This window comes from Bos javanicus, chromosome 28 (genome assembly GCF_032452875.1).
Source record: "Bos javanicus breed banteng chromosome 28, ARS-OSU_banteng_1.0, whole genome shotgun sequence".
NCBI classification, from domain to species: domain Eukaryota; kingdom Metazoa; phylum Chordata; class Mammalia; order Artiodactyla; family Bovidae; genus Bos; species Bos javanicus.
This window is the reverse complement of record NC_083895.1, coordinates 28,777,584-28,793,346: the sequence shown is the minus strand read 5'-3', so window position 1 is coordinate 28,793,346 and position 15,763 is coordinate 28,777,584. Positions and strand designations below refer to the sequence as shown.

The 15,763-nt window shown below is 53.5% G+C and overlaps 1 protein-coding gene across 2 annotated transcripts in view; it reads right to left on the bottom strand.

The window, feature by feature from the left end:
- Positions 1-13,335, bottom strand: part of UNC5B (unc-5 netrin receptor B) — a 91,412-nt gene extending 78,077 nt beyond the window's left edge. For both annotated transcript variants that reach the window (XM_061405812.1, XM_061405813.1), the window contains exon 1: positions 12,776-13,335. In XM_061405812.1, the coding sequence (XP_061261796.1) occupies positions 12,776-12,854 (79 nt within the window). In that variant the 5' untranslated portion in view covers positions 12,855-13,335. The remainder of the gene's footprint in view (positions 1-12,775) is intronic.
- Positions 13,336-15,763: the final 2,428 nt, after the last annotated feature.

Sequence of the window (15,763 nt, the reverse complement as noted above, 5' to 3'; positions counted from 1 at the left end):
CCTTAGATTCATTAATATGGTATACGATACTAATTTGGCACATGTTATTAATATTAATGGATTAGTCTTGAATCAACTTTGCTCTTCTAGAATAAAAAAGATTTAGTCATTATATATCATTTTCTTCAAAAAGGCTGGAATTGGATACCAATGATGACAGCTACCACTTATTGAACGCTTTCTCTGTCCTCTACATGCATTATTGTCTGATTTGATCCTCAGGATATTGATGTGAACCCATTTATCATTCAGTAATAAGTGAACAAATTGCTTTATCATTCCCATTTCATAGATGAGGAAACTGGGCCAACATTGGTGAAGCTGCCTTACCGACATCACACAGCTAGCAAATAAGAGAGACAGGATTGAATTTTGGGTCTCAGTGATTACAAAGGCCATAGCAATACATGGGTAGCATTATTTAGCTGTTATTTAGATACAATTAAAATGCTTAATATTTGATAAGGTGTTAGAAGAGGAACACCTCTGTAGGAACTGGGGGGAGGGTCTGCCCCTACTTTCCTGAACCCTGAGCTGCCCTCCTCAGTCTATTCCGCCTGAGCTCAGCAGAGGAAAGATGTGAGAGGCTGTGAGGACCGCTCCCACAGGCTGCCCCCAGGCCAGGCGGCAGCCCTCAAGGACTGCCTCGTCCCCTTCCAATCTCAGCCTGGCTCAGTCCCAGCATTTATGTCTCAGGCTCTGGACAGTGTGGAAACAACTCGGAGAATGAAGACGGGTCCAGGAAGGTGGTGGGCTATGAGGGAACAACGTGTAGGGAAGAAAACTAACCTCCACTCTCTGCTGGTCCTGCCTGCCCTGTTTTCTAAGAACAGGCAGTCAGCCGAGGGATTATGTAACTTCTGGTGGGCATGGCAGATGGCGTGCTGGCTCGGACACATCAAACCCAGCACTGACACTAACCTTCCCTGACGTGGAACCCCAGCCTCCCCTTCTCTGGGGTGTGGAGCAGAGAGGGATGGGAAGCGACCCAAACTTTTGTCATCCAGCTCAATAGCCAGGGCCAGCCAGGCCACAGGGAGAAGCCAGGGCCCACCCGCAGCGGGAGGTTCCAGCCAGGGAAGTGGAAACACGGGCCCTCTCCTACCTGCCCCAGAGTGAGCAGCTCCCGGGACGTACTGCACAGCCCCTGGGGATAGACCTTGCTGTGTGGGCCTCCTTCCTACTCAGATCAGCAACCCCTGGGGTTTGGAGAAGTTTCCAAAGCACCTGTCCAAGCATTTTCTCCCTGAGCCCTGCCTGCATTCGGCTTCTTTTATTCCTTTTGCTGATGGGTAAACTGAGGCTCAGAGTGGGCGAGTGATTTGGTTGTCACACAAAGACAGAGTTGGTCTCAGGGCTGTAGCTTCCAGACTCCTAGTCCAGTGCTCTTTCCAAATGCGTATGACAATGCAGGCTTCCCCTCTTGATGTAACCCCCAGGCAGATCATCAGGTCATCCTGTGGGCCATCCTGAACCTTAAGTCTAATACTTGGTGTGTCAATAGGGTAATATTGGAAAGAAAGGAGGAGTGTAAATCAGTGGTTTGCAGACTGCTTTCCTCTCAGGTAGAAACAAAAAGGAGCTGACCTTTACTGACCATGCCCCATCTCGTTTCATCCCCCCAACAACAACCAATCAGGCCCCGATTCACAGTGAGGCGATGCAGGTTTGGGGAGTTATAGTTAGTTGTCGGAGCCAGGACTTGAACTCAGTTTACTGATTCTAGGGCAGACCATCTTCCACTGGACAGATGAAGACACTGAGGCCCAGAGAGGGAATGGGATTAGCTCAATGACACACAGCAGATTAGCTGCATGGCTAGGATTAGATCCTGATCCTCAACTGTGAGTTCTTTTTGTATGTATGCGTCTGTACAGAGCCGGGTGCACCAGCAGGAAAAAGTGGGGCCAGATCAGATGTGCGGATCAGCTCTGGCTATCTCGTGCTGCCAGGCAGGAGTTCCAGATCAGTGTTGGGGACTCCTGGCAAGAGCCAGCAGGTGCCCAGCTGTGAGGGTGGCAGTGGGGCTCGGACTACTGCTGCCTCGGCTAAGCGCCTGGGGGTATTTAATCTCCTAGGGATGCTCTCTGAATGTTAACATTGGATGTAGTTCTGGGGGAGCCTGCCTTAGCCAGACTCTGCAGCCAAAACTGCTCCCCTGCATCAAACCCAGCTCCTGCCAAGATGCTGGTGGCAGCTGTTCTGGAGGGCTGAGGTCTTTGGGCAGACCCTGCCAACAAACTTTCAGATATACTGTCTCAGCCCTTGCCTACTCCCAGGTCTCAGGACCAGTGTATCTGGAATGGACATTGTCTTGAACCGCTAGACAGCAGGGTAGAGGGGACTGATCAATGGGTTTGGGGCTGCAAACTGGAAACAAACATCTTCAAAGGCCCTGGACCAGCCAGATGGGCCTCGTGAAGGCCACCTTGCAGGTAAGTACAGCGTTCACCTGCCAGTCTGCTTCCTCTGAGCACAGGCACAAAGGGCACGCGACTGCAGTCCTTGATCAGTTCTTTGTGGCTCCACTGGATTTCATGAATAAATTCTTTCCTACCTCAGGGTTCTGACCACCGAAGACTTGGCTCTGATTTCCATGGTACCCCATGCACAGTACGTGGTCAAAGATGGAAAGCAGGAGAAAATGAAGGGAGAGAAGCAGGCAAAGCGGGGGTGGGGTGGGGGCTATAAGCCAAGCAGTGAGACTCTTCTAAAACAGGAGCAAGTCCAACGTGTGGCGGGGAGTGAGCCACAGCAACCTCCTGAGCGAGGAAGGCCTGCACGAATTCCACCTTCATCTGCCCTGCAAGTGTTTATCAAGCTCTCTCTTTGTGCCTGGGATGGTGCTGTGTACCAGGGACATGTGACTGAGCAAAATCAGCCAAATCATACCCAGTCTCCCTAGGCATGGAGTGTCACAGCTGCTCTCCCATCACATCATTGTTTCAACCTCAGCCTGCCTCCACTCACTGACCCTGCCTCCTCACCCCCAGGCCCCTGGCTTGAATGACAAGGAAAACGAAGGGTGGGAAGCTGCTCCATAAGGCATTCCCCACTCTACCCCGTGTCACACCTGAATCCTGTCTCTGAGTCTCACTCTGTCCTGCAGAGTGTCACAGAATGAGCAAAGGTGGGATGCGGAGGGAGCCAGGAACAGCATTCCTAGAACCCCCGCTCAACTTCTTGTAAGCTCTTCATCCTCCATGGGTGCCCAGGCCCAGGCTGGGCAGGCGGGCGCCTCTGATCGCATTACAGAGCTGCCTGCCTTCAGCTCCATCTCCTGATGCCAGTAATGCCTCTAGACGCTACTCAAGGCCTCTGGGCGTTGCAGGCTTCTGGTTGATCTCAGCAGAAGACGTTCCTCCCAGACCTTAGGGATATCTCTTGATATCCACCAGGCCTAGGTAGGTCTCAGGGACAGAAAAGGTGGCCTCCTTCTTCTTGCCCCTCTCCCTGACTCTCTGGCCTACCAGGAAGCTGCCACCAGGAACCCTCTGACCCCTGCTTTTCTGCCCAGAGATGTACAGGGAGAGAAGCAGGGCCCAGGCCCAGCCAGGGGGAGACCAGACTGGGGACGGGCGGTGGGGGGAGGCAAGCAGGAGGGAGGCCATGAGAAATCAATGGAACCTGCTCTGTGCCAGGGCCACATGTCTATCTCACATCACATCACCATCCCGGGAAGGCAGGGGGGTCATCCCCACCCCACAGATGGGGATACTAGGGTACATGGAGGTTCAGCCACACAGCCCTACCACTCAGTAAGAGTCAAATCCTTCTAATTCCAAAGCCTTGGCTCTTTCCACCAGGAAGGGACCCCTGGCTCCCGAAATCTTGTTTTATCAGATGATCAGATGGCTGAATTCAAAATCCATTTCATGGGTGAATATGTCAGACGTTCCCACCCCACGCTTTAATATACACACCCTGTACCAAGAATGCCCTTTTTGTTCACCTGAGCTCTGCTTATCCTTCAAGGCCAGTTAAGTACCACCCTTCCCTCCTCCAGGAAGCCTTCCTTAACCAACCACCTGGATCCACAAGAGCCTTCTCTCAACACCTGAAGGACTTCCTGTTGTATCACTCGATACTTGGCACCAACAGCAATGAGGAGGAGGAGGACTGAGTGTTATTGAGTGCTTTAGAATGTGCAGAGCACTTGCATACATCATTTCATTCATCCCCACAAGGATCTGATGAGGTTGGCACTGTTACCACTCCTCCTTTACAAATGAAGAAACTCAAGCTCAGAGAGGGTAGGTAACTTGCTCCAGGATACACAGCCAAATGCCAGAATAGCCAGGATGTGAACCCAAGGAGTCTGACTGCACAGCCCACCCTCTAAACATCATGCCAGACCCCACTCCAGCACCACAAGCCTGGCACATGACTCACGATTCAGGAAGCAACACAAATCAATCCAAGGGTCAGGCCAGTGCTTTGCCCACCTCTGACCCAGTACCTCCTCCTATCAAATGAACGTCCATGTGTACCAAGTTTTAGGGCTGAGTGTATTTGTGTTCCAATGCCTGGTGTGGGGACAGGATTCTTAATCCCCCAATCCTGAGTTCAACGACACTCCACCCCTGGAAATGAAACAGTGAGTGGGATGGCCAGATCTGGACAGTGTCTGCCTACCGCACCCCACACAGGGCCTCCCTGAGCCTTGGTCGGGGTGGCAGGGTCGGGGGAGCAAGTACCTCTTTGTTCATATGCCCAGGGTGCCTTTGCCAGTGGGGGCCTTCTCTGCCTCCCCAGCCCTGCTTAGCATCTGGGGTTCTCCATCTATGAGGCAGGAGATGCTTATGAAACAGGAAAAAGGGACTGAGGTCCCAGAGGGTGATTTATAGCTTGAGAGAGAGAGAGACCCAGGGCGCATAATGCTCACAAGGGCATTCTAGTCAATATATTGACTTTTGAGAGGGGCCTCTGTAAACACAGTGGTTCTGGGCCTTGGTCACCTCTGTCTCTTGCTGGGGCCTCTTCAGATGAAACCAGATCAAAAATCCTAGAGCCCTTAAGGATGGCTCATCCTTCCACCTTTCCCGCATCCTGAGTTTACAGAGGGGACCCAGAGAAGGAAATCACTTGCCTAAGGTCACACAGCAGAGAAAGAGCAAAAGCCAGAACCTCCCAACTCCCAGGGCAGGAGTTGCCCAGGTTCAGGCCCTGAACCTCCTGGCCTTCTGGAGGGGGTCGTCTCTGGCATCGCAGGGCTGTGCCTGAGTGCTCCCTGAGCTCATTGTGTGCCAGGCCCTGGGCTAAGTGGTTTATCATATATGAGGTCATGTGAGCCCCAAAACAACCCTGTGAGGACAAAACTATCATTACCCCCATTTTATAGGTGAGGAAACTGAAGCAAAGAAGAGTTCCGTGAGCTGCCCAAGGCCATAGGGTTAGTAAATGGCAATGCTGGCAATATTAATCTACTCAGAACCTCAGTCGGCCACACCACGAACCTGCAGCTGAGGTCCTGAGGGTCCTCTGTGACGAGAGGGGTTGGAGGGGCTGGGGGTTCCTAGAGGTGTTGACAGTTGAGCTTGTCCTCTCTAGCTAGCTCGTGGCAGTAGCTGGGCTGAGGATTCTGTCCTTCGCTTGTACTCCACTCTGTGTTCTCTGGTGGGGGCCTGGCAGAAGGCAACACAGTATACCTTCCCACACCTCCATCCCCAGCAGAATCCCTATCATTGCTTAAAAAGTGTTTTCTGGGCTCACTCCATCTTCAAGAACCATAGAGAGCGAATCAAAGAATAAGAAATCTTTTCCTCTCAAGTGCCAGCCCCAAGCTGCAACACCTCAGAGGTAGTTGAGAGAGGCATCACCCCTTCAGCTGAACCTGGGAGGGCCAGGATGGAAATACGGCTGAAAGCTGGCCCACCAAGGACTGGTGTCCACACAGGATGGAGCCCTTGCAGATGCTGGCAGGGCCAACTTCTCAAGATTTGGAGAAGTCTCAGGTGGGCACCCCTGTCCCCATCTTGTCTCCTCTTCAGCAATGCTCTTAGAAAGACCCAAAAAAGAAAGTCAAGGTCTGGCTCGCATCACCCTCTCCAGGAAGCCCCAAGGCTCTCTTCCCTGAATAGACAGTTGACCCTTGAACAACTCGGCCTTGAACTGTGTGGGTCCACGTAAAAGTAGATATTTTTTCAATGAACTTTGTACCCATATTTTCATTTTATAGATGTTTAAACTTGGGGACGAGTTTATGTTTGATTAGAGATTACAATATGGCACCCCACTCCAGTACTCTTGCCTGGAAAATCCCATGGGCTGAGGAGCCTGGTAGGCAGCAATCCATGGGGTCCCGAAGAGTCAGACACGACTGAGCGACTTCACTTTCACTTTTCACTTTCATGTATTGGAGAAGAAAATGGCAACCCACTCTGGTGTTCTTGCCTGGAGAATCCCAGGGACGGGGGAGCCTGGTGGGCTGCAGTCTATGGGGTCGCACAGAGTCGGACACGACTGAAGCGACTTAGCAGTAGCAGAGATTACAATATGTGGAATCAAAAGAACTGTTTTGAGTCCTGATTCTATCCAAACCATTTCAGCTTCCTGCTCTTGGGTGAGTCATTTGTCAATTTCTTTATTTTTGAGGCTGATGTAGCAAAGATATTTTCAACTGCTGGGGAGTCAGCACCCCTGACCCCCACATTATTCAAAGGTCAGCTGCAGGTCATTGGTCTCATTTGCCACAGAGGCTGTTGGAATGTCACTTACCAATCTTTGGAGTGGACATCAGCATTCCTCACACACGGTAACCACCTTGAGGGCTGGGGCCAGGGCTGGTCTGGTTCTGAGCCAGGTCTGAAGTGCGCGTCCTAAGTGGCACCCACCTCCCCAGTGGGGTTCTTACAAGGACCAACTGAGGTCTTACATATGAGAGGGTTGTATAATCTGTTAAACAATAAGTTTATCTGTGGGACTATGATTTTCCTAAAGGTCTCTCTAGTGTACAACAGCACACCTTACCCTAGAGTTAAGGATGGCAGGGGAGCCCTGTGTGACCAAGGAAATGAGGAACAGTGGAGTCCAGGGCTCATGTATGTGTCTCTGTGTCTGCATCCTCTTTTACATCCACGGAGAGTCCCAGGCCCAGCCATGCCTGCCCATGTCGCTCTCCATGGGCGATGCCACTCATCCGAGCTCAGCTTGCTTCTTCCCTGGCAAATTCCCGAGGACCCCACTCCTCCTGGAGGGCTGAAGCAGGAACCTGACCCAGAGCAGAGAGCAGATCTTCAAACCACAGGACCTGCCACTGTTTTAGGAAAGCAGACTGCAGGGGACCCCAGGACTCGGACTCCTGTCCTCCTGGGGGGAGTCACCCAAGCTCCTGGTCTAGCCAGCTATAGGGCCTGTCTGTGGCCAATCCGTTCCACCTGCCCTCAAGTGAGGGCGCTTCTTGCCCTTCCAACTCCACAACCTGGCATGCAGACCAAATGGATCAAATCTCACTCACCTGGGTGAGTCCCACCTCCTAAGAACACCGAAGCTTCCCTAGTATGGTGGTGACTCACTGTCCCCATGCTACACACACCTGTTTACACACAAACACACCACAGCGGCACCCACTTGCATTACCCACCCCAACCCAAACACATGCACCGCCATCCCCTATGCAAAAGGCACAACTCAAGACACGCCCCCATCCCTCCTGCACACTTCACCCCACACACACCTAGCACCACACCTACCCTCACCTCCCCTGCACACTCCCACCTCCGCCCACCTCCTTCATACACATTCTCACCCCCACCCCGCCCCGCTCTTCCACGCACACTTTCACACCACAGCCTGCCTTTCTCGAAAAGAGCCGCGCAGCAGCAGGCGGGGAAGCTGTGAGGCGCTGGGGTCAGCCAGTTCTCGGAGGTGAGAAGGCAGCTCCGCGAACTCACTCCTTAACCGTGGCCCGAGAGCTGCCCCGGCTCCTCGGCAGGGGACGGGGTAGAGGGGGCTGGTGAGGGGGCCGAGGAGGACCAGGGGGAAGCAGGAGAGGAAGCGAAGGGGGAGCGGTGGGTGTCGGTGCCGAGATACGTGCGACCCCCAGGTACCCGCGAACTGAATCAGCCCCGCCAGCGCCAGCCTCGGAGATGCTATCCGGGCCGCTTTGTCCGCAAGGGTAAATTCGCGAGCGTCCAGCAACCCAGGGCTTCGGAAGATAAAGAAGAGGGAACAAAGCGGGTAGGGTCGAGGGAGCGAGGAGGTGGCTGATTTATGCCTTCACTTCAGCAAATGTTTTCGCTGCCATTAGCCTCGCCGAAGTGGAGGGTCGGAGAGACAGGGGCGCGGCAAGGACTCGCCTGCCCTGAGGGGGCGCAGTGACTGGAGCTGTTGCTGCTGGCCGCCGGCGTTCGAATCCTGCGCAATCCAGCCGCCCGCCCAACTCCCAGCGGGAAGCCAGGCTTCTCTCAAAAAACACAGAGGAGGGGCTCACCTGGCCCTCGGTCACCTGGTCAGGTTGGGGATAAACTCCCCAAGCTCCAGCGGCACCCGGCTGAGCGCAGGCCCATGGTGGGGCAGGAGGTGGCGCCCCATCCCCAACTTCAGGACCAAATCAAAAGGAGGACACACGTTCCCTCCACCCACCTGAAACTGCCCTTCCTCATATTATTCTAATTACGATATTTTAAGTTTTCCTTAAAAAAAAAGGAAAGTAACAGAAAAGCACAGAACACACTTGTTTGGTTTCATTTTGCCTTCACAGCTTTAAACAGATTCCATTTGTGGAAGCTGTTTAGGAAACTGGGGAGGAGGAGGAAGAGGCCAAAAGCGCCAGCCCTGGTCTTAGTGTCTGAATCCTTCTCTCCCTGCCTTGAAAGTAGTTTCTCCCTACAACCAACCCCACAGGCAACCCCTAAATCCCAGCCTATGATCCCTGCTCCTTAACCCTTCCCTCCAGGCCTCAGGGGGCTCCAAGATAGTTCCTTGCTACCCTAATCCCAGCCATAAGGTTCAAATGACCATATGTTTGGCCAGCAGGCCTGGGAGGAGGCTCCAGGATGGGCCATTCAGAAATACCAACCAAGCACTTGGAATGTAAGAAATCCACCTCCCCTTCAGCCTCATCGCCAAAGTCCAAACCCTCCTTAGAAGATACTGCAGGTAAGGAAGTGGTAGGCAGACCCGAGCGCCTGCTCTGCCAGCCAGGAACAGGTCACAGGACCTCAGTCCAGGGAAAATTCAACAACAAAACGGGTGCAGGAGATGAGCCCCTAAAGCTTCAAAATAAAAATGTAAACACCTATTTCACCTCCAGCTATACAAATGAGTGTCCAACGCCTTGTGACCCCATGGACTGTAGCCTGCCAGGCTCCTCTGTCCATGGGATTTTCCAGGCAAGGATACTGGAGTAGGTTGCCATTTCCTTCTCCAAGGGATCTTTCCCACCCAGGGATCGAACCCTCTGCTCCTGAATTGCAGACAGATTCTTTACCATTGAGCCATCAGGGAAGCCTCCATACACATCAGTACAGAGCTTTAAAATGCTAACATGTAGTCCTGCAGACCAAGGGAGCCTGGATTGTGATTCTTCTCATGGGGCTCTTACTGAGAGGATCAGTGTTGGAAGACCAGGGATGAAGCTACTTTTGGGCACTTGCTGGTCTCAGGGTCTCACCTTAACCTTTGGCCCAGCCCTGTTCCACCTCTCCCAGCTCCATGCTCCCTGCAAGTTTTGCCCCTGCAAGTCCCAGTCCAACTCAGTTACCAAACCAACTCCATCTTTAGCTGCCTGCCTTAGCCAGGCATTGATTTGAAAATCTCAATCCCAGACCCATGCGGACAGTCTGCAGCCCAAGTGGAATAAAGGAGCCCTGACAAGAAGGAGGTTTATGAGGCCTGAGTGCAAATCTCAGATCTCTCCCTGAGTCCAAGTGTAGTCCTGGGCAGGTCAGGGCCCGTCCCAAAGCTTCAGCAGTTAAATAAGTGGATTGGAAGAGAGGGGAATTAATTTGTCCTATGGAATTCCCAGTTTGTGGGGTGGGGAGAGAAATTACATACAGAATTCCTCCCCTGCAGTGGTACTCTCACTTTAATGAGAAAAAGAATTAAGACACTCTTGATTTTCCATTTGTTTAAGTGAACTTGGCATTTAGTACAGTGTACAGGAAGACAAGGACAGGCCACCACCAACACACACACACAGAGCAAAAACACTAGGAAAACTCCAATTTTAACCGCACCTTAAAAAGAAGCGTTATCATGACACCTTGGTTCCTTCTCAGCCATCCCAGCCACAGGCCAAGGAAAGGCTCATTAATAGCTCTAGGAAAGGCTGAGGGATAGGTAGGAGGAGATTCCCAGGGCTAACCTCAGCTTTTAAAGTGTCCACTCTGGCCAGTCACTTGCTGACATCTCCTTCTAAGAGTCTGGAGCTTATGGTTCTGGGTTTGATTTCTCCACCATCAAATTTTATGGCTTAAAAAAAATTCTCAGTGCTGTAAAGGGAACTCATTTCCAGATCCACTGGGAATAGGAGTAGGGGAAAGGACAGAGAGGTGCCTGCCCATTCAGGAGAGCTTGGAGACGCCCAAGAAAGACCGTGGATGGGACCGTAAGCAGAAATTCAAAGTGGACTGAATCAGCCTGGCCATTGAACAGGAGCCTTGGATACAATCTGCAATCTGTGGTCAAGAGAAGGTAAGATTTGAGGAAACGCAACATCTTGGCCCTTTTTTCCCCCATCTGTGCAGTGGAGCTCATGGGGGATCGCTGGGAAGACCTAATGAATATTCTGAAAGTTGCTCTGTACATTAGAGTACAAGGGCTGTGTAGGAGGAAGGGGCATGTTCTCTGTCTTAAAGGCAGGCTTCTAAGGGCAAAAAGCAGGCTGATCCCACCGGCTGGCCCCTCTCCAGGCTGGTGGGCAGGCAACCCCTGCTGCGCTAAGTAATGAGCACAATTCCAACGCCAGTTCTACTCTGCTAGTGAGAAATCAAAGCCCAGTATTAGAGGCCATTTCTGGCTGGGCACCGATCGTGCCCAAATCCATCAAAGCCCTGGGCCTGGGGTTTCTTTTGGGGAAGGTGGAGGCCGGATGCTTTGTTAAGCAGGCAAGGCGGACCACCCCCAGCCTCCCAAGGGAGTCTACTCTGCAGCTCTGGAGAACTCCAGGCCAATCAGTCTTGTCTTTCTCCTGCCTACCCAGCCCCCCACCCTCAGTAATCTCGGTATTTATTCCTTATATCCTTGCCCTGCTGGTCAAAGACAGCTTCCCAAGACCCAATCCTGCCCGTGTGCCATTTACAGAGACTTCACCAAACCCTTCAATCACGTCCCCTCAGACACCCCAAAACCAGAAACCAACACCCCAGCCCAGCACCTCCCACATCCAACTGCCACTCTTTAAAACAAAGTTGGTCATTCAGCAGCCTGCCCCCTCCCCCATCATTACCTTCCAACTTCAAAACACTGCTTTAAATACCAGAGTCTGCCCAAATCATAATTAACGTGGATCAAATGATTGTGTCGTAACTTGACAACATAGGGCTAGGGGGAAAAAGGGGCGGGGGGATGTGCTAAAACCAAGTCCTCACTTGGGCCTGGGCCGTGGGAATCATTAATTCCGGAGTGAAGAATCTTTGACTGCAAGTTGCGGGGGCGGGGAGGCGGGGGTGGGAAGGTCGCGGGGCGGGGGCGGGGGGGAGGGCAGGAGGACGGCGGACGTCAACACCTCAGCGGAAGGTGCGGGGGGCGGGGGGACGGCTGCGTCATCTGTCCACTTTCTGCACCAATTTTCCTGCCCCATTCTCAGCCTTAACTCAGAGGACTCTGCAGGATGCTGCCCTTCCCCACCCTACCTCGAAAGCCCGGTGCTTCGGTTCCGGAGAGACAGCGAGAGAGGTGGATGGCTCCCGTGCGTCCACCCTGCTCCCCAGGAAGACTCAGCCCAGTCAGCCGCGCCGGACCCAGCTACAGACCAGCGAGACGTGTACACATCCACGGCGGAAGAGGCGGAATAGGAGCTTTAATTTTTAGTAGCCCACCGACTCCCTTAAGGCACCTTGGTGGGTCCAGAGTAGGAGCCTGGCGAGCGCACCCAGCCGACTCCCCAGACGGGGAGAATGTCAGTGATTGATTTAAAAAGAAACTAGGCAGATCGCTACGTACTCCTCTCCTCAACCACCAACACACAGAAAAAAAAAAAAAAATCTTCTAGACCCGCGAATCCCAAGATCTCGGGGAAAACTGTACGTGCAAGACTCAGCCCTATTCTCCTCGGTAACCAAACCGCTGCAAGCTGGCCTCATCCAGCTCGTGGAGCGGACCAGTGCTTCCCGTGCTCCCCAGGTTTCTCGCTCCCTCCTTCTAGTCTGCGGATTCCGGTCGGTGCCGCGCTAGGAGCTTGGGCGAGCCGGGACCTGGACTAGGAAGTTGCCAGCGAACCGGGAGCGAGCGCACACCTGGCCTGTGCAGCGACTGGGGGATTTTTTTTTTTTTTTTTTTTTTTTTACCAGCCGCTGCCAAGCACGCGCGGAACTCGGGGTCCCGTGGAGGCCGGTCCTCCAGGAGGCGCACACCCCGACTCGGATACCATTCCAGGGAAAAGAAGCGACCGACCCCTCCTTTCCAAGTAGGAGCTAGAGGGCCTGCGCACCCCGCGCGAGATGGCTGCACCAATCGCCCACTTTGGTGGGGCAGAGAAATCTACCTTCGAACTTGGGCGCCCTTGCCTCTTTCCCTGCGCGCACTAACAGAGCGATGGACCACCTCAACTTCGGGGCAGAGTGAGGCGCCAGGGTTCCCTTGCCCCACTCCCCCATGCCCGATAGCTCCCTACCTGCTTGGCTCAGCCTCAGATCCCAGCAGAGCAGCAGCGCCAGCAGCAGCGCACCGCGCGCTCCGCTCCGGGCCCACATGCTCCCTCGGCCCGGCTCGGGCGCCTCTCCCCCGGGGCTCTCTCCCTGGCCCCAGCCTCGCCGCCGCCGTCTCCGCCGCCGCCGCCTCCTCCTCGCCGTCCTCCCCGGCGCCCGGTCGCGCCAGCTCGTGCCCTCCGTTGGGGCAGAGGCAGCCACGCTTCGCAGAGGGCTGCCGGGCGCTCGGAGCGCGGCGGGTGCCTGGCGTCCGCTCTCCAGTCAGGCTCCGGCGCGCCCCTCTCTGCACTCCCCCGGCTCCGAGACTCGAGCGCTCTCCGGGTTCTCACGTCCTGGCTACGAAGTTGCACGACTGAAGGTTAGAGCGCTCAGCGGCGCTCGCAGCGGCTGACGCCGCGCGGTCCCAACCCCAGTAAGCGCCTTCCTGCGCCTAGTTGCTACCCGCGGCTCCGGCGTCTTCGCCGGCCCCAGCCTCCAGCCACGACGCCGAGCGCTGCCGCTCGCTCACCCTAGTGAGTCTTTGAGCTGAGGAGGACCAAGCACAGCCGGGGCGGGGCGGGGCCTTGGGTGGGCAGGGGCGGAGCCAGCGAGGGGCCTTTCGAGGGGGTGACCGACGGCTCCTTGGGCGCGGCCTCAGCGAAGCTGGGGGCCCTTCAGGGAGGTCCTCGAGAGACGCTGGACCCGGAGCATTGGAAAACTCGGCCTCTGGATCGAAACTGGAAGCGGAGTCTGCCCAGTTTTCCTTTCCAGAAACTAAGGAAGTGTATTTTTGCACTTCCATTTGGCTTGGTTGTGTTAGCCTTCTCCTCTGATTAAACTCAGGACTCTGTCGTTTTTGGTTCCCTGATCTGTACTACTTAAAATCTATGTCCTCTACATGGGAAGGGGGTGGGGTGGGAGTTCTTTCCCAGAAAATGCTCCTTAAATGAGGAAAATCTCAATCCCTCAAATCCCGGATTAAGTTGGAACTTACAGCTCTGTGAACTTAACTGTGGATCTGGATCATCCTGGTTAGCCCTACTTGTTGGCATGACCCTGGGCAAAACTGTTTGACCAGACCCGGCTGACCCTCCTGTAGCACCCAGCGCCCAGGATATTACCCCCATCCCAACTGACAATGGGGCACCAGGGAGCCATTTTTGGCTTGGTGTAAATTTGGGTTCTGCCCCTTGCCTGCTGTGTGACCTTGAACAAGTTACTTAACCATTCTGATACTTCATCATCTCCAAAATGGAGAAAAATGATAATACCAATTTTATAAGAGGGTGTAGAACTGTAGGGCTTCCCGGGTAGCCCTAGTGGTAAAGCACCCACTTGCCAATGTAGGAGACAAAAGAAACATGGGTTTGATCCCTGGGTCAGGAAGATCCCCTGGAGGAGGGCATGACAACCCACTCCAGTATTCTTGCCTGGAGAATCCCATGGACAGAGGAGCCTGGTGGGCTACAGTCCATAAAGGTCACAAAGAGTCAGACACACTGAAACGACATGGCACGGCACGGCAGAATTGAATTTTTAAAATATGTATGGAGGGAATTTCCTGGTAGTTCAGTGGTTAGGATTCTGTGCTTCCACTGCAGGGACATGGGTTCAATCCCTGGTCTGGATAAGACCCTACAAGCAGTGCAGCGTGCCTCCCAGGCCAAAGTACAGAAACTGCAGTACAAATGTCAATAATCTCTCCATCTTTCTTTCCAAGATCTCACCTCTCAGTCAATTTGATTCCTGGTGGAAAATCCTGACCACCCAAGAGTGAGCCAAAGGGCATGAGGAGCCAGGTGGAGTTTGAGGGTTAGGCAGTATCTTGAGATTGAAACCCAGTGACACTAGAAGGGGTGGATCAGCTAATGCCTGCAAGGTCCTTCTATGGCCAGGCACCAGGTTAAGCTCTTCATATGCATCACTTCAGTTAATGCTCACAAGTCTGGGAGGTCAGTACCATTTGTAACCTCATTTTACCTATGAAGAAATGGAGGCACAGAGACATGAAGGCATTTGCCCAAGATCACACAGCTTTGAGTGAATGAGTAGATGAGTCAAAGGGCAAGAGAGATAGGACTGGAAAGAAATGCTGAGCTGGGGATCCTCCACCCTCCTACCTCTTCTGGGGCTGGTGGGTGAGAAAGGACTGGCAGCCAGCAGAAATGCCCCTTCCTCTAGTCCTGGTCTGTTCACTACTTGGGGTTTTTCCAGAGCTGGGATCTGGAATCACTCCTCCAATACAGAGGCAGTGGCTGCTTCAAGAAGGGGTAAAGGAAGGCAGAGGGAGGTCCAGCCAGGCCAGTAGGGGGTAGGCTGGAATATGGTCAGTGCTCCCAGGATCAATTCCTAGATTAGCAGTGAAAGAACTTGGAGGCCAGAACTATAGGTTGGAAAGGGATTTTTTTGGGTGGGGGCAGGTAGAGAAGAAACAAGGGCCTGCCTCAGCTGTTTCCCCAGAGAACAGAGAAGGGCAGGACTGCCCAGGACTCCCGTCCATACAGACTGCCTCCACAGCTTGGGTCTGGAACATGTAAGGAAGGGGGTCGGTGGATCAGTTCACGTCCCCAGCCCTTCTTGGCCAGGCCCCCAGGATCAGAAGGGTGGGTATGGGGAAGTAGGACTCCCTGGGAAGAACTTAGGCCAACTAAGAAAGGCCCCCATGTGCAAAGACAGGTTGGTTATTTTTAGCTTGGCCTAGGCAAGGGCAGTAGGTGAGGGAGTCAATAGCTCTTCACACCCAGCCAGCCCCACCTAACCACAGAAGTACAAGCACACATACACACACCCACCCCTAGACAGTTACAGGCACACCTACAAAGATACACACACAAGCAAACATACAATGAAAATAATCAAGTGCAAAATGACCCAGAAACATCACAAAGGCACCCACCTGCAGAGAGGCCCACATACTTAAAACATAAGATTTTAAAAAGTACACGCATTCACCTTGTCACAGACACACACACAGG